Below are 25,642 nucleotides of genomic sequence, written 5' to 3' on the forward strand. Positions count from 1 at the left end.
TCGACACCCTCATCCCAACAAAGAGATCCCAGACAGATGTACAAGGCATTGAATGAATTGATTGTCCTTATGGTGTCCAGATTCCCTGGGTTTTATTTTTGGTTTAGTCTGATGTGTTCTGGCACAGGATTTTTGAGCCTCTGATAACCTTGTTTAGTGGTTGCCACTGACATGCTGTAGTTCTTTCTCCTCTCTTTGAACCTCAAGCTCCTTCGCTGAACAACTTGTGACAATGATCTTTCGTTTTTGTCCTTGTTGGCATCAAGCAAACCCACCAAGGCAGGCTGAGCAATTATTGAGAAGTCTGAAAAGTCCAGAAAATAACCAGTGGCTGATGACTCAAGTAGTGACTAACATTTTAATCGTGCCTTTTACCAAAAATAAAGCCATTGATTCACCCATCAGTCCTTCCGCCCAAAGGTAATCATTGTAAACAGTCCTAGGAGGGAAGAATTGTCGTCATCTATACAAGGAAACTGTGTACCAAAGAAGGCCAATGAGTTAGTGGCCCGGGGAAGTGTTTACTTGGTAACCAATGTGTCTCTGCCTTCCCAGACCCCTCAACCATAAAGACAGTATTTGAGCTCAGCTCTTTTTGTATATATTTTTTCATCTCAGAAAGTACTCAGTGCTTATTAGGCCAAAAAACAGAAAGGAAAGGAAATATCACCAAAGATTCCAGCCTCCCAAAGCAACAACAAAAATTATCATTGTGGTAGAACCATGCCTTCCAGGCAAAATACAAGTCTCTGTAACACAATTTGTTTCACTTGAGTGTCTGGTTGTTCTCAGACCCGCCATAGAATTTTATATCTTTTCATTGACCGTTGCAGCAGGACCGATGGCCACTTCCCGCTCCTTCACTTGTATCACCTTGTACCTGCAGAGTAATAGGCTGTGACATGAAATTTCCTACCTTTCCCGGCATGCTGCCACTGGACTTGGAAGATACACCCATAGCTTTAGAACGTGTGATTTTTCTCATGTTGCTGAGTTCCTTTCAGTCTAACCTCCCATCTCCACATCAAAGTTAGGAGGAAGGTGAGAGGGAAGGAGAGCTAGCTCTTCTCCCAATGTGGGTGGCCAAGACCACCGTTGCTCACTACTGTCCCTAGGAAGTTAGCAGCATCTGTTTGCATGTTATTAAAGATTAATCTCTTCTATTCGATCTCTGTATTTGGTTATCAGTGGGTGTCTGTCTTCCTGAGCCTCTGAGGACAAAGGCCTTATCTTTAGAGAGTTTTGTGTCAACCAAAGGAGAAAGCATATGCCCTTATGCGTTCATTGGGTGATTGATGGATTGATTGACATCATTTAAGCAAACCATTGAATGTACGTTGTAAAGGAAAGAGCAGCTAAATGTGACGACTACAACCACAAATTTTAAGTGCCCTAAGAATCAAAAGTGAATTTAACCAGTGGCCATTGGAGCCCCAGGGGAAAAAAAAATCAGCCTATTAGAACAAGTTATTAAGTTGCTGACTCTCTGAGGCCCTAGAATCCAATTTTAACTAATCCTCAGTGGGACTTAGCGTTGCCAGGCACTCGGCCAGCTCATATTCTAGCTAAGAACAAGGCCTGACGCCTGCACATATTGGGAATGGCAGATGCACATTCACCTATCTTGAACTGAAATCCTCCAGCAAGGTCCCAAGGAGTGTACTGTCTCAGGAGGCAGTGACAGTGGGGGAACGGAGGTGAGTTTACCTGCCACGTGAAAAATCTGTTTTTTTCATGAGCACCTGGATGTACTTTCCTGCAGTGCTTGGTAGCTGCAGTGGTTAGCATCCTTTATCCTGGAGACGCTGGAGAATGGGCAAGTGGGAGGCAGCAATGAATGGGGCTGCTCTTACATTTGCCTCTGGCTGTGTTAGCTGGTCTGAGTCTTGGAGGATTTGGATGATGCGGGGAGGCATGTGTTGGGTCTGTGTTTGGGTGATTGGAGCGGAATCACCCTCCACAAGGTTAAATGAACACTAGAGCCCATCTAGCAGGAATACATATACAAGAGTGTACGTATGTAGAGGGGAAGAGGCTGTTTCAAGCTGAGAACAACAACTGACAATGCCCCATAGTTTGATTCTCTTAAATGTTTGATTTTTTTTAATCATTCATTTGAGAGGCACAGGGACAGACTGCCACTCATTGGTTCACCTTCCAAACCGCTACAAGCTGGCACCAAAGCAGGGAGCAAGAAACTCAATCCAGGTCTCCCACCTAAGTGGCAGGAACTCACTCACTTCAACGCCCACCCCTGTTCCCCAGGCGTGAACAGGAAGTGGGAATCAAAAATGGAGCCAGCTTTGAAATCCAGGCCCTGCAATATGGAACTAAGACATCTTAGTTGCTGAGCCAAATTCCACCTCCACCATCCCACCCTGCTGCCCAATACCCTATATATCTTACCAGGGCAAGTCATATGGTCTTTCGAGTCAGTGAAATCCAGATCTGAAACAGCTGTGCTGTGTGAGCTCAACATTAAACTTCATGTAAAAAGCCCCAAACCTCTGCTCAGATGTAAAATAAGAAGACGAATTTCTGCATAATAAAGTTGGGGAAAATTAAAGGAAATAAAGCCTTTAGTGCCTGCCTGGCACACATTCAGCACTCAATGAAGCCATCAAAAATAAAATGTTCTGAATTTCACCGCTGTTAGGGCCAAGGCACACTGCTGAGCTTGCTGTCACCTCCTTGTGTGTAAATGACACACATTGTTTTCCCCCAACAATTCTCTCCTCACCTGTCCCTCTCTCCCTCCTGCTGCCTTCCCACCTCCCTCCCCTATCTTTCCCTTCCTCTCATTCTCCCTTGCAATCCATGGAACATGTTGATGGGGGCACTACTGAGCCCCCCAGGATCATCCAGTATCAAGATCTGGCAGTCACTTGGCCCATCTCAGTAGAGTTAACAAATGGCTCTAAGAATCACTGATAATGACCTGGTTATTAAAAAAAAAAAACACACAAAACTAATAATGTCAGGGTTGGGCATTTGAGGTAGCAGTTAAGACACCACTTGGGACATCCATAGCCTATATCAGAGTTCCTGGGTTCAAGTCCCAACTCTGCCTCCATCTCTAATTTCCTGTTGATGTGCGACCTGGGAGGCAGCAGGTGATGGTTCAAGTACTTGGATCCCTGCCACCCTTGTGGGTGACCTGGACTGGGTTCCTGAATCCTGGCTTTGGATTAAGTGAAGTCCAACCTTAACTTCGTATTTGGGAAATGAACTAATGAATGGTCTCTCTCTCTCTCCTCCACCTCCTCCTCCTTTCAAATAAGTCCTCCCTCATGTAGCTGCCCATGTGACAGACAGAGAATGTGGAGAAGCTGTCCCTGCTGAAATAGGCAAGACAGCGGGGACCTGGACAGAGCAGTTACCCAGGCATCTGTCCCCAGCCTCTGACAGCATCCATCTGTCTGCATCGAACCACAGCATGGTTTGAGAGCTGTGTGTCCCAAACCCTCATTCTCTATTCCTTCCCCCTTCAGCTTCTTCTCCCTCCACAATCCATAAAGGCAACCAACACCTAGCATTTGACAAAAGCCACTGTGAGCGTCAAAACCACAGCCTTCCAGCACACCGCCATCCACTCCAGTCCCATGGGGCAAGACAGATTGATTCCATTCTACACAGGAGCCTGAACGTCAGAAAAATTAAGAGGATTGAGGGAAGCCCCCACAGCCCTTAACTGCAACAGGGCAGGATTTAAATCCAAGTCTGATCCATCCCACCTGGGACCAGGAAGCCTACTTGGTTCTCAGCGACCTTGACCTACCTCTCGTGTCATCCACACCTTCCCGCCACCCTCTGATCCCCGGGGCCCACTCCTGCTGCATGGTGGCCTTGACCAGGAGTTAACACTGGCTGGCAATCAATGCCACACAACAGGAACCTTTGCCGGTGCCAGCTGCAAACTGTCGCCGTCCCTCCAGATGAAGCCACCGCAGCTGCCAAGTCCATGAAAATAAATGGAGGCTTTCTAATGGTGGAACAAATAAATTTAAATGACAGTGCTGGAGGCCCGGAGGCTGGAGCTCTACAGGATCTGTAGCAGCAGATCCTCAGAGACCACACTCCATCCAGTAACCTTTGTCCCAGTGATGTCATTCCTGTCTGTCTCCCCATCATCGTCATGAATGTTCTCAGATTCCAGTTTCCTACCAAGGGGAGGGGCAGCAGGGGCTGTGACATCAGTGGCGGAGGGCAGCAGGGGAGTAGAAATGATACAGCTGCTGGCATTTCCTGCACACTCACAAGGGTGTTCAGCGTATCTCTGCCTACTGCACGGTGACAGGGAAGAACAGATCCATTTGACAGCCAGGAAAACTGAAGTTCAAAGCTGATTCCAAGCAAGCTGAATTCTGCCTGAGAGCTACTTGGGTCAGCTGTGCCAGACACAGACAGAAATCTGCAAGCAGCAGTTACATTGGCTAGGATGTTGCCTCTCACCTCAGACTGCCTGGGTCCAAGTCCCGGCTCTGCCCCCTATTCCAGCTTCCTGCTGATGGACACTCTGAGAAGCAGCAGGGGATGGCTCAGGTGCCTGGGTCTCTGCCCCTCACATGGGAGACATGTGTTGAGTGTCCTGGCTGCCAGGTTCAGCATGGGCCAGCCCCAATTGTTCTGGACATTTGGAGAGTGAATCAGCGACTGGGAGTTTTGTGTATAGGAGTTTGTGTCTGCCTGTCTGTCTGCCTATCAAACACATAAACACATTTTCAAAAAACTATGACACTCCCTAACTTGGGGTCATCTTACTTGCATTTTTTTTCATTTTTTACTTAGGTGGAGTGGAACTAAAGTAATGTACATTCAGTAGAACCTATACTTTGCGTTTCGGCTTCTGCTCTTGCCCTGGGGTTAGCAATAGGCAGTATATGATTGCTTCTCTCACTGTGGCTGCAGAAACCACTGTGCCAGTTAACCTCCCATCAACCAGTTCTCTGGAGTGTGTGTGTGCTGCTAAGCTATGCATAGTGAATTACCTGCATTTTAGGATGACCATTTTCAGCTTATGATGTGCTTATTGGGGTGCGGCTTCATCAGAGGCACCTGCAGGCAAGTTCACTTTCAAGACAAAACTCAATCATAAGATCATGGTGGAGGTGAGGCGCGCCAGGACCTGACTCAGCTTTAGCCTCAGTACCCTCCACCCCTCCTCCCTTGCAGTTCCTCTCTTGCTTCAGCCACGCTGTGTTTCTCACAAGGACATATTTATATTACTTTGCAAAAGAGAAAAGCAAAATTGCCCTCCTCTAGACCCAGGATGCTATAAACCTGAGCTGAGGTGCACGGCTTAGACCTCCCCCATGCATTCTCTTAGTTGGATGTCCCTGTGTGGTGTACAACTGTGAGACATGGTCCTGGCCAGCAGACTGGGCTAGCAGTTCATCCTCCCTGTCCCATTAGCACAGAAGTCTCTCTCTCTCTCTCTCTCTCTCTCTCTCTCTCTCTCTCTCTCTCTCTCTCCCTTTCTCTCTCTCTCCAGACCACAAGATTCTTAAACTCTTGACCTCAGTCCCAGAGTGACCAGGCTTATGTCTTCAGGAAAAGGAAGGAGGAACTGGAATGGGAGAAGGAGGGAAGGAAATGGGACAGGAGGGAGAAAAGCAAAAAAGGAAAGTATGGAGGGAAAAGAAAAGAAGGAAGGAAGGAAGGAAGGACAAGATAAAATGAAGGGAGGAAAGAAGGAAGAAAGTGAGTGAGAAGGGAAAGCAAGAGAGAAGGGAGGTGCTGTTTAAGTTTTTCTATTTACTTATTTGAAGAGACAGAAGCCCACAGACATGGAGAGCTCCCACCCACTGATTTATTCCCCAAATGTCCACAACAGCCAGCAGTGAGCCAAGCCAAAGCCAGGAGCTGCAAACTCCCACCAGATTTCCCACATGGGAGGCAGGCACTGGAGGATCCGAGCCCTCCCTTGCTGCCTTCCAGCAGGCAGTAAGTGGGAGACAGGGGCTGGCGGCTCTCTAAAGTCATGTAGGGGCATCACAGCCTGAATAGGAGCATCTTAGGTCTTAGGCCACATGCCTGCCCCAAGGAGCTGATGCAGAAGCCAGCCTGGCAGGACAGCTGGGACGTCCTTAGGAAGGTCACTCTGAGAGCCTGCTGGAGGACCACTCACCTCCAGCTAATGACTGTCTTTTTCTCTCTTTCCAAGATGCCAGCCCAGAGGGAGACACCAGCCCTTCGGGTCCTGCTCTTCTATCCTCGGAGGCTCTGGAAGAAGCCAGTCTGAGCAAAGAGAGCTCCCGGGAGGGAATGACCATGCGGCCTTTGCCATCTGCCATGTCAGAGAAAGAGCTTGGCGAGCTGGAGGTAGAAGGCATAGCGACCCCTACTGGTTCTGAAGCCCCAGCTCTGTCCTCAGTGCTGCCGGAGGAGGCGGGTACCAAGCATCCCTTCCTCCCTCGAAAGAAGCTGCCTTCTCTGAAGCAGGTGAACTCAGCCCGGAAGCAACTGAGGCCAAAGGCCACCTCTACAGCAGCCACCCAGAGGGCAGGGTCCCAGTCCTCGGGCTTGGATCTCTCCCCCTCCTCCTCATCCTTGTCATCTGCTTCCTCCACCTTCTCCTCCTCCTCCTCCTCCTCCTCCATGGAGAAGTCCCAGCCCCTGGAGGCCCCAGACCCCCTCATGGATGAAGAGCCGTCTTCAGAGGTGGCCCTCTGGCCAGATGGCAAGGAGGAGACTCTCCCCACAACACCTGCACCCTTGCAGATCTCCCCCTTCACCTCGCAGCCGTACGTGGCCCACACGCTGCCCCAGAGGCCAGACCCTGGGGAACCCACAGTGCCTGATGAGCCCCATGAGGATGCAGCCCAGGACATCAGTCCTGTGACCCTGATGGACAAAGCGGAGAACGAGCTGACCGGGTCAGCCTCAGAGGAGAGCCAGGAGACCACCACGACCACCATCATCACCACCACAGTCATCACCACTGAACAGGCCCCAGGTATGCAATCCCCCCAAGAGTCCCATGCCCCCCTGCCTTGCACCAGCCAGGAGGCACTCACAGTGTGCAGGAGACATGGGGGAAGCAGTACAGTGGTTCCTTGGAAGCCCACGCCCCACCATCATAATCCATCTACAGGGCCAGGGCTTAGAGCTGGGCCTTGTGCCTCAGAATGGGTGATGTGATTTTAAAGAGGAGAGAGAGAAGCAAGCATTTGGCACAGCAGAATAAGACAGCTCGGTGCAACCACATCCCTTATCAGAATTCCTGGGCTCAAGTTTCAGCTCCACTTTTCTTTGCAGTGCCCTGGATGTGCAGGCAAGGATGGCTCAAGAACTTGGGTCCCTGTCACCCACATGAAAAATCAGGATTCCAGCTTTTGACTTCAGCCCAGCCCATTGCTTGTCATTGCATGCATTTGACAAGTGAGCCAGCAGACAGGAGTTTCTCTCTCTCTCTCTCTTCCTTTCCAAATAAATAATACATCAACAAGTAAGAAATATACAGAGGAGATCAACTGAGGGCTTGTTGCTCCTGCGTATCCCCTGAGACCACACTGCAAGTGGGTGGAGCCAGTGTATTCAACATCTTTTTCTCCCATGGGACAGGATTCTGTTACCTCTTGGGAAGGGAAGGCACCAACCTGGAAGAGATGTTTCCACTTGTCCCCACTGCAGCCACCTTCTCAGCTGCAGCCCTGGTCTGCAGCCGTGGCTCCCACCAACCACATCAGAAAATGTACAGACCTTTGCCTTGTTGTCATTCTGCAGACGGTGTAGCATAACCCTATTTGCAGCGCGGGTATGCGTGTCAGGTGTTGGGAAGCACCCGGAGAGGCTCTGGGGGATCTGAAGAATGTGCCATACTGAGTCCCAGGACCAGTCTCCATGGAGACCAAGGGAAGATGCTCCATGAAGATCCCTCCATGTTGTTGCCCTGCGTGTCCATGTCCCAGCTGCAAGCACAGGAGAGGACCCCCAACACACACCGCAGCTCAGCTTTGCATACATGGGCTGTGGCCCTGCCCCATAGCGTGTCAACTCTGGGTGTGATTCTGGTGCAAGAGGCAGAACCAGCCATGGCCCCCTCCCTGAGCTCCAGCTCACCCCTCTGGGAGGAGCGTTGCCCAGCCAAGGCCATCGTCCCTGTAGACTGCTTCAGGTGGCCGCTGGCAGCATGCCACTGCCATTCTGTGTCAACTGCGGCTGCTTATACTGCCGTGTAGAGTCTGGAGTTGAGGGAGGAAGAAAGCAGGTGCTGAGTACGGACAGGAAAAACACCAAGAGCCCCCTAGCAGCCCTGTCCCACCGCTCGGCCCCCACCACCTCTTGGAGCTTCTGAGTCACTCGCTTTGCATCCTGATTGAAGTTCTTGCCCGCAGCTCTTTGCAGCGTGAGCTTCTCTGATCCAGAGGGGTACATCGACTCCAGCGACTACCTGCCGCTGCCCCTCAGCAACTTCCTGGAGTGCACGTACAATGTGACGGTCTACACTGGCTACGGGGTGGAGCTCCAGGTAACCCTGCAAGGTGCTGGCGGAGGCGGTGCCTCTGCGGTGGGGAGCGTTAGGAGTGGGGCAGAAGGGAGGATTGTTGGAGTCTGGCTATTTAGTGGGGTCTCTCTTGGCTGCAACCAGGGCACTTTTTTGCTGGGTTTTTGGAGCATAAATAGGAGTTTCTGCTGAAACAGTTTGGAACACAGGAGAGAATGTGTCACCCAGAGCGGTGATGGGGATGATGGAGTGGGTGCTTAAAAACTGGGAGGTTCCCCCTGTCAGAGGCAGACACGATTCAGGTGTTTCTCTCTGTCACTCAGGTGAAGAGCGTGAACCTGTCGGAGGGGGAGCTGCTTTCCATCCGGGCCGTGGACGGCCCTACCCTCACTGTCCTGGCCAACCAGACGCTCCTGGTGGAGGGCCAGGTGATCCGCAGCCCCACCAACACCATCTCTGTCTACTTCCGCACCTTCCAGGAAGACGGGCTGGGCAACTTCCAACTGCACTACCAGGGTAGGGATAGCCCAAGGCTTAAGGAGGTCTCACGGCGCCTCCGTTTCCCCCAGGGAACCACGGATTCTCACATTGCAGAGCCAGAGACTCTCCCACCCCTCAGGCAGCTTGGTAGAACCACAGAGGAATTTTATTTTTTTTTAATCATATGATAAAATATATACACTTTTACAGGAAGCCAGTCATATCAAATTACAGTTGTCAAAATATTACACTAATCTCTGCTACCCTAATCCATGTGCTTCTTCATCCATGCATGAAATCACAATAAATTCTAGCAGTTCTGATCATTACTGTAATTTCACAGTGCCGGGGAGCATAGGAAATATATCAAGATATCGGTCGTGGCATGGAAGCCTCAGGGACGGCTCTTGCAGTCACAGGTTCTACGCACGCGTGAGTCTGTTGCCCGGACTCACCATGAAACAAGACAACGCAGCTTGGGGAGGGTTGGCTGGAGACAGAAAGCACTGTCCCCATTAGGGTTCTCAGCCCCTGTGTCCCGTCCACGGACCCTGAGCGAGTGGTCAGGGGCTTGCCTCACCAGAGTCCTCCTCCCTCCGTGTCCCACGCCTGTGTTTCTTTCTTATCATTGTGTCTGCTCAGGTCTCTTCCCTTTAGCCTCATGCTCGATCTTTTATCTTCTTCCTTCTATTCTCTCTCCTTCTCTGCCTTTCAAATCTAGAAATCTTTTTGAAATAAGATGAATCTGGGCCCAGTGCAGCAGCCTAGTGGCTGACATCTTTGCCTTGCATGTGCCGGGATTTCATATGGGCTCCGGTTTGTGTCCCAGCTGCTCCACTTCCCATCCAGCTCCCTGCTTATGGCCTGGGAAAGCAGTTGAGGATGGCCCAAAGCCTTGCGACCCTGCACCCATGTGGGAGACCCAGAAGAAGCTCCTGGCTCCTGGCTTCAGATCGGCTCAGCTCCTGTTGTTGTGGCCACTTAGGGAATGAACCAGCGGACAGATCTTTCTGTCTCTCCTCCTCTGTGTCGTTCCAATAAAAATAACTATTTAAAAGAATAGGATAAAATTACTTTGGTGCCAAATTTTTTTTTGTAATCCAAGCACACATAAAGTTTACGGGAGAGGCAGGTGCATGGTACAGCGGCTGTCACTTCCAGGCCTTTTGGCTAAGATCAAGGGTGATAAAGCAAGTCGCCACTGGGGGCGCTCTTATTCCACATTACAGTGTCTGCCTTGAGCGCGCTGCTAGGGGTCTGTCCCAGCTTCCTGCACCACAAGTCATGGTTCAAGTACCCTGATTGAGTTTTGGGCCTTTGAGTTTCTGCCTTTGGCTTGGCTGAAGTCTGTTATAAGCTTTTGGGGAGGGAAACAGCAATTGGAAGATTTTCTCTCTCTCCCTCTCTATTTTTCTCTCCCCCCACTGCCTTTCCAATGCAGAGAAAATAAGCAAAACTTTTAAACATAGAAAGTAGGTATGATGAGAACTTACAAATGAATTTCACAATTTTTTTTGCACAAAAACAAATGCATCTATCCAATCTATTTGCCATGTACTTTTTTGAAACGTATCTTCCCATGGAAGAATGCTGTTTTCATCACAATTTTGAAGATTGAGACTCCCTTTTGTCATTGTTAGGAAGTCAGAACTTATTTTTAAATGACCTACTGAAACTTGAACTTAAGATTTAATTATTTATTTGAACAGCAGAGTTAGAGAGATAGACAGCTCTTTCATCTGCTTGTTCACTCCCTAAATGGCTGAAAATCCAGGAGCCAGGAGCTGCATCTGGGTCTCCCATGTGGTTGACAAGGGTGCAAGTATTGGGCCATTTTCCTTTGCCTTTCCAGGCACTTTTATCAGGGAGGTGGATTAGCAGTGGAGCAGCTGGGACTCGAACCAACATCCACACATGGGACACCAGTCACGCAGGCAGCAGCCTAACTTGCTATGCCACAAGGCTGACTGTTTGAGTTTCTTTTCCTCTGAATCAGCCCAAGGAATACTATTCTATCGTGCAAGAATGTGTCTAGGAATGAAACCAGGACAGCCTTAACATCCTCTTATGAAAAGTGAGAGCCACAAACACCCACTGACAGCAGAGTTCTGCCTGTGGACCCTGTGTGAAAGGGCTCTTCCTCCCAGCACCTCCTCCCCTCTATGCCCCGCACCTCCAGCTTTATCATGACCTGGGAGGTAGTGGGGGACAGTCATCAACTCCACTGGGAAGATGAGGAGTGTGGCATTCTGAGCAGACACCATCTCAATGTCATGGTTGCATGATGACAGAGTAAGAAGGCAAACTCACAGTGTCCCCTCCCAGCCCAAACACTCCCCCTTGCAGGGCCAGGGCTTCCCAGCGCCCACATCCTGAAAGACAGATATACATCTTAGATGGTTGTTTAAAAATGCAGGTGAGACTAACCCAGTTAGCACACTTATGTCCAAAGAGAAGGCCATCTAAGCCCACAGGGAGAGGGGAGTCAATGAAGCATGGGCATTCATCCTCCTCCACTTCCCCACCCGACACCTGCTGTCCTGGCGAAGCGGAATGGAGAGTCTGGAAGCCCAAGAAAAGTGCTAACCTGGCAGCTTCAACACCACAGATCAGCAAGAATGACAAAAACACCCTTTCCCCAGGGGAGTCTGGGCAGGAGTGGGGAGGACTTGTATCTTACTCTGTGCAAATCAGCATGTGGGAGGTGGAGCTGCCCACCCCACCCACACACACAGCATGACTGTGTCTGCCTCTGCATTTCCCCCCAGCCTTCATGCTGAGCTGCAGCTTTCCCCGCCGCCCTGACTCCGGGGACGTCACCGTGATGGACCTGCATGCAGGCGGGGTGGCCCACTTCCACTGCCACCTGGGCTACGAGCTCCAGGGTGCCAAGACGCTCATCTGCATCAACGCCTCCAAGCCCCACTGGAGCAGCCCGGAGCCCATCTGCTCAGGTAAACCATCAGCCTCTGCTTCCCCCAGACACAATGGCCCAGTGAAGAGGGAAGATGCTAACACCACCTCCCCAACCCCAACTCGGAGTAGCCCCTGGGAACAGCTTGCAGCTGCAGGAAGCAATTGTTCGTGACGCCACTGAAATTATCTTGTTGGAATAAAACACAAATAACACAAACTTTATCGCTGAGCCCCCTCAGTTCATTTACCAAGACCCTTGGTCCATTCTCAGTCCTACTACCACTATTGTCTACCCTAGGATGTCTTTGTCTCACCCCAGATGGAAGTTCCACACCCGTTAGCTGCCACTCCATTCACCATCACCTTCCACCCTGGCAGCCACCAGTCTGCATTGCTGTATGTGTGGATTTGCCTATGGTGCATATTTCACATGAGTGGGCTCATACAGTTGTTGCTTGTACGTCTGGCTTCTTGCACTTGGCATGATGTTTTCATCATTCGTCCACCCTATAGCTTGTAACCAGATCTGATTATTTTGTGGGACTGAATACTATTCTGTTGCACCGAGGCTCCATGTTTTGCTTTTCCATTCATTCACGGTGGGAGACAAGAGTTGGTTCCACTTACCAGTCATGATGTTTCTACCCACACTTACATGCAAGTGTTTGAATATAAGTTTTCACGTCTCGTAGGAGGGAAGCTGCTAGGTTACACATTGATTCTGTCTATAACTTTTGAGAAAATGATCCACAGCACCTGCGTCAGGCTCTCTTCCCCCCCAACAATACACAAGGATACCCGTTTCTCCACACTTTCACCCACACTTGCTGTGTCCTCTAGGGCTGACTTTGTTACTGCTGTCCCAATGGGTAGTGGAAGTATTACACTGTGCCTTTCATTTATATTTTCCCTAATGGCAAATGACATTGGGTGCTGGTTAGGCATGAATATATCTTCTTTGGAGAAATATCAATTCAAGCCTTTGTCCATTTTTAAAAATTATATTGTCTTTCTGATGTTGGATTGTAAGAGGGTCTTTTTTTATATATATATGGATGTTAACTTTGTTTAAGACATCGCTTCTCGGCCTTCTGTCTAAGATCAAGGGTAGATTTGTTTAAGACATGATTTGTAAACATTTCTTCCCATTCTGGAGACTGGTTTTTCACTTTTTGACGGTCTCATCTAATATGAAATCACTTTGATGAAGTCTATTAATTTTTCTTCTTTTGTTTTTCGTGTTTTGAGTATGCCTGCTACCGTTTCCAAAATATAGCGTAATGCCTGGGGCTGCAACTCATCCTCACAGCAAATCCTATGTAATGGAAACCGTCATCCCCACTTTACAGTTGAGGATATCCAGGCTTGCATAGATGTAAACTGTTTGCCAAAGTCATCAGAAATTGACCAAGGTAGCCTCTGTGGGTGATCTGAGGCCCTCTAAAAACAGAAGAAGAATCCTGCAGAAAGAACCTGAGACTTAAGGAACAGACCAAAAATTTTTAGGTGCAAGGTGCGATTTTTTATTGTTCAGACTCTCCTATGAATGAGTTTCTTCCAAGAACACCCACTGGATGCACCATTCTTAGTGCTGGGGCTACCACAGAACCGTGCGGCAAACCCTGCCCTTACAGAATTTCTAATCTAGTGCAGGGTGCGTCATGTCAGTGACGACAGGTGATGCTAGCATAGCCTGGGTTAAGTACCAGGGGGGGAGTGATAGCAACACAAAGTCAGAGACATCAAAGACATTAGCTGCTGTTGTAAGAGGTGTTGCCACGGGGAAGATGCCATAGAAAACTCATCCTGGGAGGGGAAGATGAGTCAGCAAAGGAGTCGCCCAAGGCAAAACTGTTACACCAAGATCTAGAGGCTGAGCAGAAAATACTGTGGCTGGAGGTAGAGAGCAGAGAAACCAACCTACTCAAGGATCCAGAAAGGAGTCGGTTCTCAGTGAGTGTGAGAACGTAACAATGGACCATTGTGGCTAACCCACAGAGATCATGGCCGCAGAGGAGGTAAAGGAAGTGGTGAGCAAACATATGGCTCAAGCTGTGTGGCAGCCAGGTGCTACCTGCAAGAATTCAGCATCAGAGTGGTCCCCCCATCTTCCAGTGGCTGAGAGAGTATTGGTGGTCGGAGTAGAGAGAATGGAAACCAGGTAGGACAATACCTACTCCTTGCCCAGAGCTCAGGGAGGTAGGATTACCGCCTCACAGGTGACAGAGAATGAGGTTAAGGGAGAAGACGTGACATGGTTGAGGTGGCAGAACTGAATCTCAACAAATGAAAGAGATGATCAGAAATGCGCAATCCTGAGCCCCCCCAGGAGACCCACCGGCTTAGAATTTGCGTCAGAGCATAGCTCTTGGGCGCAATATCTCAGCATGACATCGTGAGGAGCCAGGACCGTGCCACACCCATCCCTGAGTGGGTAGAGACTTCACCGTGTTCAACTAGATGCTCAACAAGAGGACAAAACCCTGGCAGGTTCTCCAAAGCCCCGCTTGTGCCTAGGAGAGTGGAGGTCTCCTGTAGCAGCTGAACACCTACTATGTGTATGTACCAGATTATGAGCCACATACAAAGACAATGCTGGCAACAATAAAATGTCATTCCTACCCACCCGGCATGTGCGATGCAAAAAAAAAAAAAAAAAAAAACTTGCAAAGGCAAATGAGATCTGATGATAAATTCTGAGATTTAATTGTTGCAATTTTGTTTTCCCCAAGGCCCTTCAGAATTTTTCTTTCTTTTCCCTTTAAAAAAAAAGGAAAGAAAAAAAAAAATAAAAGATCCAAATCCCAGGGCAGTAGGCCTCCGTGCCTCTCTCATGTTAATTTTTATCTATGTGTGAAATCAGAGAGGAATTAAGCCTCAATTTGCACTAAGAAAGATGGATAGGGAGCCACGGCTGGCAAATGAAAGGCAAGCAGAGCTATCAGTCGGCTTAATCAGGCAGAGAAGAGAGAAGAGGGGAAAGAAAGCGAACAGCAGTTGAGAGGACAGATGGCCGGCGCCCTCCATCGGGGACGAAGCCCTCCAGTTCCTGAGCCACTGGGCAGTGACGCCAGCTGTACATCCAGCACCACTTCTGTGCCAGGAACAGCATCAAGCTCTCTCTAGACACCAACCACTAGTTGTTCATGGAGGATGGAGTTTTTACTCCCATGCTCCAGGGGGGCAGACTTGAGGTTCAGACAGTGAACTTCGGTAAAATGCTCTGGCTGTGTCCCCAAAACAAGCCCTACATTTTTAGTGCTATCCTTGGTCACAGCAGAGTCTGTAGCAAGAAAGAGGGCAAAAAGGCTCTATTTCTCTTTTCGAAACGGTAATTTTGTCATTCTGTCATCCCACAAACATTGAATGTACACCTGCTTTGTGACAAGCATGGGCTTGGAACGGAAGTACAAGAAGGAAAAAAATGCATGCTTTTAAAATTCAGTAGACATCTATAAAACACTTGTTATGAGCCAAACACCCACCATTGAGGATCAGCAGAAAGCTGAGTATGAATAACAAGGTAAAGCTGGGCCTGGCACAATGGCTCAATTGACTAATCCTCCCCGTTCAAGCATTAGGATCCCATAGGATTCCTGGTTCAAGTCCCGGCTGCTCCACTTACCATTCAGCTTCCTGTGTGTGGCCTGGGAAGGCAGCAGAGGACAGCCCAAAGCCTTGGGACCTGTACCCACAAGGGAGACCTGGAAGAAGCTCCTGACTCCTGGCTTCAGATCAGATCAGCTCTAGCGGTTGTGGCAACTAGGCAATGGATGAGTCAACCAGCAAATGGATGATCTTTCTCTCCATAAATCTGCCTTCCGTATAAAAATAAATAAACCTGTTTTTTTAAGGGAGCAGGCAAAGTAGTGGCTCCCATAACAGATTCTGGGGTGAGGCTAAAGGAACCCAAGTGCTAGCTGGTGCTTTTAGCTGTGTCTCCTTGAGCAGGTGACTGACCAAGCCTGCCCTCCTGCTGCTGCTGCTGCTCAAGAAATGGTTATGTTTTACTTAATCAACATTTATGGTGAGCATGCAGCATTCCAGAAAGCTTTCCATAGTAAAGCAGAAAGCAAAGGGAAATATTGTCGCAGCTCTTGTGAAGCCTACCTATTAAACACACACACACATTTATTTTCCTTTCTGTCCTACTATCCTGCAGAAATGAAGAACCCTTGTCTTTCCCAGGCAACTGTGCCTGGGGAAGAAGCTACCACAGGCTTTTTTGAACTTTCCAAAATACAGAAATAGTCTCCCTGATCTGAACCACTGGACTTGACCCAGCTGTGACCCTGGGTTGCATCTCACATTCTTTTCTTCCAGGCTGACTCTTTGAACCCTGGCAGAGGTGCCTGTTGCCTACCAGATCTTCTTGGGTTTGGAAAATGCAAAGTAGCTCTCCCAAACAATGCAGGAAAAGCAATTCCCTAAGAACCAAACAGTTCTGAGGAACAGCCCCCTTCTTTGTGAACCACAAAGGTTTGTGTGGCTCTTGCTAATGCGCAAATCTCTTTGTTTAGTATTCTTGTATTAAGTTTTATATGAGAAAAGTCAGAGACGGTTCTAGTAAAAATGAATTTCCAAGAATTACAAAATGTGGGTGATAAGCGTTATTCGCTTTTCTGTTCATGCTCTCAATTGATGCTTGCAAATAGCTCATTGAAATAGATATGAGAGATCATTTTCTAACTTCCCCTTTTCTCTCCTTAAAAAAATAGTACCTTCTTATATTTTTGGAGAATGTGGTCTCGAATAACTACTCATGGAGGGTGTTTGTTTTACCAAACATTTGGGAATGGCTGTTCATTTTTCACTTTTTCCCAAAGGAGACTTATGTATTACTGGAAAGGTACAATTATTAAAAAGAGAGAGAGAGAAAGAGAGAGATTTTCTATCTGCTAGTTCATTCCCCACATGGCTGCAATGGCCAGGGCTGGGTCAGGTCAAAGTCTGGAGCTTGGAACTCCAGGGGCCCAAGCATTTTGAGGCCATCTTTCACTCCTTTCCCAGGTGCATCAGTAGGGAGCTGGATTGTAAGGGAAGCATGCCAGCTCCCTGGATGGTGGCTTAACCCTCTGCTACATCACTGGCCCCACTCCTCACTCTTAGAAACAGAGTAGCATTGAATGTCCTCATCCATAAATCTTTGCACAAATCTCCAAGTCACCCCTTAGGATACATTCCCGGATGTGTGACTCCTGGGTCAGGGTGTAGGCACATGTTGTGCAAACTTCTTGCTGAACTGCACTCCTCGAAGACTCAGGGTCTTCCCCCCAATCTCTGAAACTCGTTATCTCCCATCCCTTGGACCAACTCCAGAAACCGCTTGAGAATTTTAACTTGACAGATTAGGTATAGATGAAAGAGTACACTACAGATTTTGCTTTTGTCCTGAGTGAGGCTGCATTTTTTTTTTAGTGGTCACTAAGTACTAAAAGTATATTTCTTCTTTGGGGAACTACCCACTCATAATTCTTGATCATCGTTTTATAATGAAAAGTCTGGCCACAGCAGACATCATAGAGGAAACCTTAGATTGCAACCATTCCCTACTACAAAGTGGATGTGTGGATGGCTCCAGTTCTAGAGTAAGGGCTTTCGTCAAATAGGGTGACCTCTCTCCCCCCAGGAAGACAAGTTCCTTCCAAGATCTTCTTCTCTGTTTCTCATCCCTCTCATCTCAGATTGCTTCTGTTTCATTCTAGCTCACAGATAAAGATGGATGGCATGGAGAGGATGAATTATTCACTTGAGCTCTCTCTCTCTCACTCTCTTCCTTTCCCCTCTCTTCCTTCCTGTCCTGCCCCCACACCCTCTGCCTCTCACTCTCCTACCTCATTGCCCATCCACACCCTTACTCCCTGGACTCAGCCCCTTGCGGAGGGACAGTGCACAACGCCACCATCGGCCGTGTCCTCTCCCCAAGTCACCCTGGGAATAGCGGCAACGGGAGCCAGTTCTGCGTATGGACAATCGAAGCCCCAGAGAGCCAGAAGCTGCACCTGCACTTTGAGAGACTGTCATTGCACGAGAAGGACAGGTGAGCCCCTGGAGATCATCCCCACCCCCCAGCATCTGGGAATGTGCCTTCGGGGTCTGCCATCTTGAAATAGTTGTGGCTTTTGGCTCGTGGAATTCCAGAGAGAAAGAGCTTGGGGGATGGCAGAGATCCAAGCACGCATCAGCTTCTACCTCTTCCTGTTACAGATGAGGAAACCAGCACACATGGTGAGGGGAACTCACCTCTTGATGTATAACAGGATGTTGAGAGAGGCAAGGAGAAAAGCAATGCTCCCTGCATTGCCTCTTCATTCCCTCACTTGTCTATCCCTCTCTGCAGTCGAACAAGCAGGGAGCATTTATTGGACACCTGCTCGGTGCCTGGCTCCACAGCAGCCTCAGAATAACCTGGGGGCTTCATTAAGAGCCAGATCCCAGTCTCCCTGCTGGAGAAGCCAGGCATGGAGGCCCTCCAAGAAGGATGCTAAGACAGACAGCTTGGGAAGTCTCTTCTTCCCAGGGGCACTAGAGACAAACCAAGCTCATAGCCAACAGCAAGAATGAGCTGAACAAAGGAAGCTCACCAAAAGCTCTTAACACGGACCACACAGACACATGGGTGTAGCTCACCGGCAGCTTCTTGGGGACCCTGTAAAGCGATCAGTGGAAGAAGTGAGTTGGCACTGACCCAGGAAAATTGGTTCTCAAGAGTGTCTGCCTGCAAAAAAGGTTTGTAATAGTTCATCAAGGTTAAAGATCAACACACACACACAAAAGATGATGGCATTCATTAGAAGGAATGAGGACTTGATATTGTCTGCCACAACATGTCCATTGCAAGAACTCAGAGCTAGAGACCAAATGAAACTCTGAGCTCCTCGTTGGAAAGAGATGGTGACTGGAACCCAGAGATACAGTGGCATGGGTAATATGTAATATTACATATAATACAGTGGATGGATAATATGTAGGGAAAGCAAAGAACCAGTCTGTTAGGATAGGGGAGTACCGGAGCCGAGGTTCTCGTGGAAAGAGAAAAAAAATAAGGCTGGGAAGATTAACGGGCACTAGCTCCTGAGGCCTCTGAATACCAGAGCTACCTCTGTGGGCAACAGAGGAACGGAAAGGTTTTCGGTAGTGGAAGGACGTGAAGAAGGATTTTAAGATGACCTCTCACAAAGTAGTGTCTTTCTCTTGTCCCACAATACACAACAGACATGCTGGGACTTCTAGTCCAACACATTTAAAAAATGTTGTATGTCCCCCTTCACACCCTTCCTTGAGAAATCCTAAGATATAAGAGCCAGCAAAAGCACTAAGTTTCTGCAGGGAAACAAAATGTCACATTTTTGTTCGGTCCACCCTTTCCCAAACCCGTATATGGATTTGGGATGAAAATAATGACTTTCACAGACATCCCAGGGACATAGCTAGAAAGATGGTATTTTTAGAAGACTAATAGACTACGGAGATTTGGGGACCGTGATGTTTTCTCCAAAGCAACCGTCTTTGTCAGGGTCTTCTGTTCCCTCGCAGGAGAATCCTGGTGCTCAGACCCCAAGATACAACGGGAGTCAGGTTCCTGTGAGATGGCCCCTTCCCTCCCCAAGATGACCCCTGACCTGTACTGCAGCTCCCTCCTCCTCTCCACTGGATTGGACACATGGCAAAATGGACAGATTATGGCTGTACCATGGGTGCAACCTAATCACATCTGAAATTCAACTGGGCAACATAAAATCCACTTTTTACAAATTACAGTTAAAAAAAAACTCAAAGAATTAAAAATCAATGTTTATGACTCCATAAAAGAAACTGAGTTATTTTTATACTGCGTTCTTCCACACTTTTGCATAATTTGAAAAAAAAGTACTGGGACTAGCAAGGAATCAAGTACTGAATGCTTCCAATAACCATAAAAAGGATGTTTTGTCTAGGCATCTATTCTTCAGGGAACTTTATTTTTTTCTGCCTCTTTTCAAAACCTACCTGTAAGATAGGCTGGAGAAATGGTGTAGTGCTACCTTCCACCATTTGGGAAACTGGTATTCAGGTAAACTCAACTGAAGAGGAATTGGGAGCGGCAGATCTGGACTCCAGAGACCCCTAAGGAGTGCTCTTAGCGGACAGGGATCAGCAACAAAGCCTATCAGAGACCGTGTGCCATGTAAAAGCCACCGACCACCCTCCATCCTGAGCACCTGGTGTCCTCTGTCTCTCATCTCCACCCTTGGATGGGAATCTGTTTCCTCCCAAGAGGCTTTGAAAGGGGAAATGGTCCTACGCAAAAGTCATGCAGTCAATACCCTGATCCAGATCTGCCTGACTCCATGTGCGCTGTTCCTGCCATGATAGTCATCTACTAACCCGGCATCTCATTAGTAATGCTAATTAATAGCTGTTCCTTAGTTTCATCCCATCAGATACCTCTTCTCCTACACACTCAGAAGATGTCCACAAGGAATCCTGGGCAGAGATTTGGTCACATTTCTCCAAAAGTGGCAACAGGTTCAAGCAGGTGATGTGGCTAGCCTTGTCCAGGCCAGCCAGGGCTAAGCCAGAGATGTGAATGAGACCCCAGATGGAGCGGTCACCATGAACCCTCCTGCTGCTGTGCTTGGGTGCCCCAGGTAGGAACCAGGTAGGAACAGACCCTCTGTTCTCTGTTCCCACTGCCAGGATGACGGTCCACAGCGGGCAGACCAACAAGTCGACTCTTCTCTATGACTCCCTTCAAACTGAGAGCGTCCCCTTCGAGGGGCTGCTGAGTGAAGGCCACATCATCCGTATCGAGTTCACATCCGATCAGAGCCAGGCGGCCTCAGCCTTCAACATCCGGTTTGAGGGTGAGGGTCTCGGAGGGTAACCGGGAGCACAAGAAGCATGTCGGGGTCTGAGCTGGATCCTGGGGAGGCAGGAGTTTGTGCTGCCGACGAAGGGGGGAATGTGAGGTTGGCTAGACCAATTACTTCTTTGCCAAAAGCAGCTCTCAACCATCTTTGAAATTTACAGCACATGAGTAAAGTACCCCATGCCATTCCTTGGCAAAAAAAAAAAAAAAATTGGAGCAACATGTCTGTCTCTCTAACCTGTTGTGGGTCCTTAAACTCTTTCTAACTCCACCCCAAGACTTCCTGTAGTTCAGCCTCCTGTTGCTTCAGGGCTAGCATGGTTGCACATCAGGTTAAACCACCAGCAAGAACATCAGAGCTGCTTGCAAACCTGGCTGCTCCATTTCTAATCCAGTTTCCTGCTAATATGTCTGGGAAGGCAGCAGAAGGAGGCCCAAGTGCCTGGGCCCCTGACACCCACCTGGGAGACCTGAATGGGATTCCAGGCTCCTGGCCTCTACCAGGTTCAGTAGCCAATTGGGGAATGACCCAGAGGGTAGGACATCTCTTCATGTCTGTCTCTCCTGCTCTCTCTGTCACTCTGCCTTCCAAATACATAAAATGAATCATTTAAAAAGAAGAATTGGCAAACACTGACCTAATCAGAAAGGTGGCACTGGACATTGAGGGGTTCTTGCTCTGACCTCCCCAGGAAATTTTAGTCTTTATCTTAGGCAAAACTATAGTTTCCAGAGGCAGACATCAGGACGCTGGAACTATATGGGATAAGAAAGTGAATCAGAAATTCTAGTTTGGGATAGAAATGAAACAGGGTCCTAAGAGGTCAAGTATATGACCTATGGCTACACATCTGGAGGGTTAGAATGGGAACACATGGCCTGGGGCTTGTTTTACTTTTCTCAAAAGTGAGGGGGCCCACCTTCTTAGAGTCCCATCTGTCGTCCTTAGCTGCCTTCTCTCTTTTGGTCCCCACTTTAGCCTTTGAGAAAGGCCACTGTTATGAGCCCTACATTCAGAACGGGAACTTCACCACGTCTGACCCCACCTATAACATTGGAACCATTGTGGAGTTTACTTGCGACCCTGGCCACTCTCTGGAGCAAGGCCCAGCCATCATCGAGTGCATCAACGTGCGGGACCCCTACTGGAATGACACGGAGCCCCTGTGCAGAGGTGAGTGTGGACACAGCCCTCTGCCCAGGGCCCCAGGGACTCACATCCCATCCCAGGAGAAGACTTGAGTTCTAAGTTGGAGATCCACCCCCAGTTTGTACCCCAATCTTTTCTGAGGCACTCCAGTTGCTGCCAATCCTCAGGGGAAATGGCAGAGGGGTATATTCTGAAAGGTGCCCCTTGCTCCAAATGTAGACCCCACAGTGCACAGCTTGGTCAGTAGATTTCGGCACAGATGTCAGCTCCTCTGCTTTCCACCCTTATGCAGTCCCCAGCCCAGGCTGACAGCATGGCAGCCTCAAGCTGCATTGATAATAATGATCATAATAGTTATCAACAGGTGTGCAATAATTATGCTGCAGGTGCCCAGCCAAGAGTTACATTAAATTTCCTTCATCCACAACCCTATCAGTAGATACTATGTGCCCCGTTGGTGGAGACTATAAGATGACAAGTCTAGGAGCACACTGGAGGCAACTGGTAGACCAAGAGCTGAATCTCTGTGTTCTCAGAGATCTGTGGACCTTGGAGCCTGTGCAGACCCTTCTCTGTACACAGGTTCCCAGTGGCCTACCCACCCCTAATTCCCCCATGTTCAAGGCTCTCCAGGCAGCATGTGGAGTAATGAAGGGTGCCCTCACTCTCTGGCAGCTCGAACCTGAACGGGGGCTGGCATGAAATCACAGCTTTGCTACAGTGAGGGATTGATCCCTGTATTAAATGTGCTGGTTAAACAGAGCAGAATTTATTGGTGCTTTGGCCTCTGCCATATTGAGAGCTTTCCAAAGCAGAACATACAGAGTAAAACTGAAGTGGCTCTTACCACAGCCACATCCCTGCTCCCGGTACAGGGTGCAATACTGAACAGGAACGCCAACTAAATTACTAAGTCCATGTCATGTGCCAGGCACTGAGCTGCCTGCCTAGCATTCATGTGCTCCATCAAGCTTCAACAAAACCCAGGGAGTTCAGTGGTGGCATTTCCCCCATTTTATAACAGGAATCTGAGGCTCCAAGGAGTTGTCTATCTCGTCCCAAGCCCATCAGTGCAGACAAGCCTGGCCCCTGAACCCACCTGACTTGAGTGCACCATCTGTTCTCACTATCCATCCTCACTCACTTCTCACTACTCACAGAGCAGATCCCTTGAGGAGGCCCTCCACCTGTCGAGTTCTGTCCTTGGTCCTGAACTAACCACAGCACCTTAGCCTACCTTTCACCAGCCTTCAGCTAAGGAAGCAGGTGACCAGCTTTCATTTAGTCATTCCACAGGCATGTTCTAACTATCTGAGATGAAGCCACCTACCCACGGGACTCAGAGATGCATGTAATATGAAAGTCCACATTTTTGTCTACTGTGCCATATTGGCTTCCTTACCAAATCATGTCTTTTACAGCCATGTGCGGTGGGGAGCTCTCTGCTGTGGCTGGGGTGGTGCTTTCTCCAAACTGGCCGGAGCCCTACGTGGAGGGTGAAGATTGTATCTGGAAGATTCATGTTGGGGAGGAGAAGAGGATCTTCCTGGATATCCAGTTGTGAGTGTTTTTGATGGGCAACCTGTGCCCACCAATCAGCTGAATTTAGGAGCTGTGGAAAGAAATTTCTCCTACCGGTTTAAGTGTCTGCTAAGTGCCAGGTACTTTCCTGGAAAGCCCACAGGAAACCAACAACAACAGCACACAGAGAGTCCCTATCTTTTAAGGAAAGAAACATTCCATGAGAATATGCACTGACAATTGCAGTCTGTAGCCTTCATCAGTGACCTAGGGAAAGATTTGTAAGCTGGGATTTGGTCTAAGGAGAGAAATCAGGAAAGAGGTCCCCTGAGGATCTGTTCTGAACATTCAGGACTAAAGGATGAGTTGAAGTGATGCATTCAAAAAGAAAAGGATGTGCAAAGGTCCTGTGTCTAGAGCAAGCACATCATTTGCAAGAGTTTGAGTGGCCATGGTGGCCAAGGGGACAAGGCACTGTAGCTGCTCACAGTCCAACCGTAATTTGCTTTCTTGTCTGTATCCTCCCCCCCTTTAGTCATGACATGGTCTGACTTTCAGGTTTGGATCTAGAGCCTGATACGTAGTTGGTGTTCATGAAAAATGGTTGTTGAATGGATACGTGCTTTTGATGAATGGACTTATTTGGCTGTGTGATTGTGTTTCCTATCTTGAGTGAGGGAAAGCGGAGCTTCCAGAACTTTCTCCCAGGTGAATGGCTATCCCAGGGAGTAGGATAGCACTGATTCTGTGCAAGACACATAAGGGATTGCCCCTGGCCATTAGAGCCCTGTATGAAGGTCCATGATACCGTGGTCTAGATGAGGCTACTGAGGCCAACAGAAGCCACCCAGCTGCCAAAAGCAGAGCTGAATTCAGGCTTCAGTGACTTCTCAGCCATGTGCTTTCCACAGCCCTGGGCAAGATGAGGGTGAGAAGGGAACAGAGACAGAGGGTGGTGTCTGAAGAAAGGAGATGAAAAAGCTTCCTGGCAATCCTAGGCAGCCAAGACAGGTTGCAGCGGGCAGGAAAAGATGTCAAAGTGCAGGCTGGGGAGCAGCCCTCAAGAGCCACCTGGCTCTGCAAGAGCAGAAAAACATGACCTGCAAATTATTCATCACTTTATAAAAAAAACTTATGAGAAGCAGAGCTCCCATCTGCTGGCTCACTCCCCAGTGGCCTGCAATGACGGGCTGGGGCTGCAGCCAGAACTCAGGAACTCAATCCAGGTCTCTTGTGTGGGTAGCAGACACTCAACTTCTTGCCCATCACCTGCTGCCTCTCCAGAGTGTCATTGACAGGAAGCTGGAATGGAAAGCAGATACAGGACTCAATCCTGGGCACTCTGATATGGGACATGGGCAGCCCAAGCTGCACCTTAACTGTTGCACCAAATGCTCATCCTATCCCCTCCTTCTGTTGACTCAACCTTTCTCTCCTAGCATGGGACCTCCCAGATGGATGGTTTTGTTCAAACAAGATTGACTCACACCTCCCTTTGGTGCCAGGGGAATCCTGCTTTCATCTCCTCAGAGTGTCAAATATTCCATTAACCTTCAGCTTGACACTGAATTGAGTTTTATTTCCACCGCCAAACACACATGGGACACAGTGGCTGATTCTGGGAGCAGAAATCCTCTACCAGTCCAGTTTGTTGGCTTTTGTGTCCTGAAGGGACCCTCTGCAAGGGACAGGCATAGAGGTCAGTGTTGACTAAGAAAAGATCCCTAAGGCCCCTCCTCCATGCCTGGGTACACCATGTCCTGAGTGCAGTTCCTACACGTAGCCCCTTCAGCCTTCAGAGTTCTCTGCAGTCATGGGCTGTCCTAATCCAAGGGTAAGCATAGACTCTAGCCCTAACAGAACAAGCAAGTACCATGTGTATGGGAATTGGGCTGCTACAAAACATTGTAAAGGACAGGAGCCTTGCATAAGCTATGGGGAGGGAGGGCTGGTCTACTTGCTGAATTCAAACTGAAGACCATCAGTTTGCAACCCTTGCTCTGATGATGAAAGTCCCCTCTCATGAATATGCTTGTGCAATTGAGCACTTACTCTTGGCAAAGATCTTTCCACCCATGAGCTTTTTAATAAATATGCATTTTATTTATTTGAAAGGCAGATACAGAGGGATAGGGATAGAGACAGGAATAGGAATGATACTTAAAACTCTCATCCATTAATTCATTGGTCAAATGCCAGCAACGACTGGGGCTGGACAGGTGCCGAATTTGGACTCAGGACCTTAATACAGGTTTCCCCTATGAGTGACAAGAACTTA

At 48.7% G+C, this 25,642-nt stretch overlaps 1 protein-coding gene across 1 annotated transcript in view; it reads left to right on the forward strand.

Annotated features, from left to right (window-relative positions):
• Positions 1–25,642, forward strand: part of SEZ6L (seizure related 6 homolog like) — a 188,815-nt gene that overhangs the window by 128,187 nt on the left and 34,986 nt on the right. Inside the window, exons 2-9 of the mRNA XM_058657007.1 lie at positions 6,164–6,955; positions 8,337–8,470; positions 8,770–8,962; positions 11,695–11,880; positions 17,714–17,882; positions 20,522–20,688; positions 21,673–21,867; positions 23,265–23,403. Coding sequence (XP_058512990.1) covers positions 6,164–6,955; positions 8,337–8,470; positions 8,770–8,962; positions 11,695–11,880; positions 17,714–17,882; positions 20,522–20,688; positions 21,673–21,867; positions 23,265–23,403 — 1,975 coding nt within the window. The remainder of the gene's footprint in view (positions 1–6,163; positions 6,956–8,336; positions 8,471–8,769; positions 8,963–11,694; positions 11,881–17,713; positions 17,883–20,521; positions 20,689–21,672; positions 21,868–23,264; positions 23,404–25,642) is intronic.

The sequence above is a fragment of the Ochotona princeps genome, chromosome 29 (genome assembly GCF_030435755.1).
Source record: "Ochotona princeps isolate mOchPri1 chromosome 29, mOchPri1.hap1, whole genome shotgun sequence".
Classification (NCBI taxonomy): domain Eukaryota; kingdom Metazoa; phylum Chordata; class Mammalia; order Lagomorpha; family Ochotonidae; genus Ochotona; species Ochotona princeps.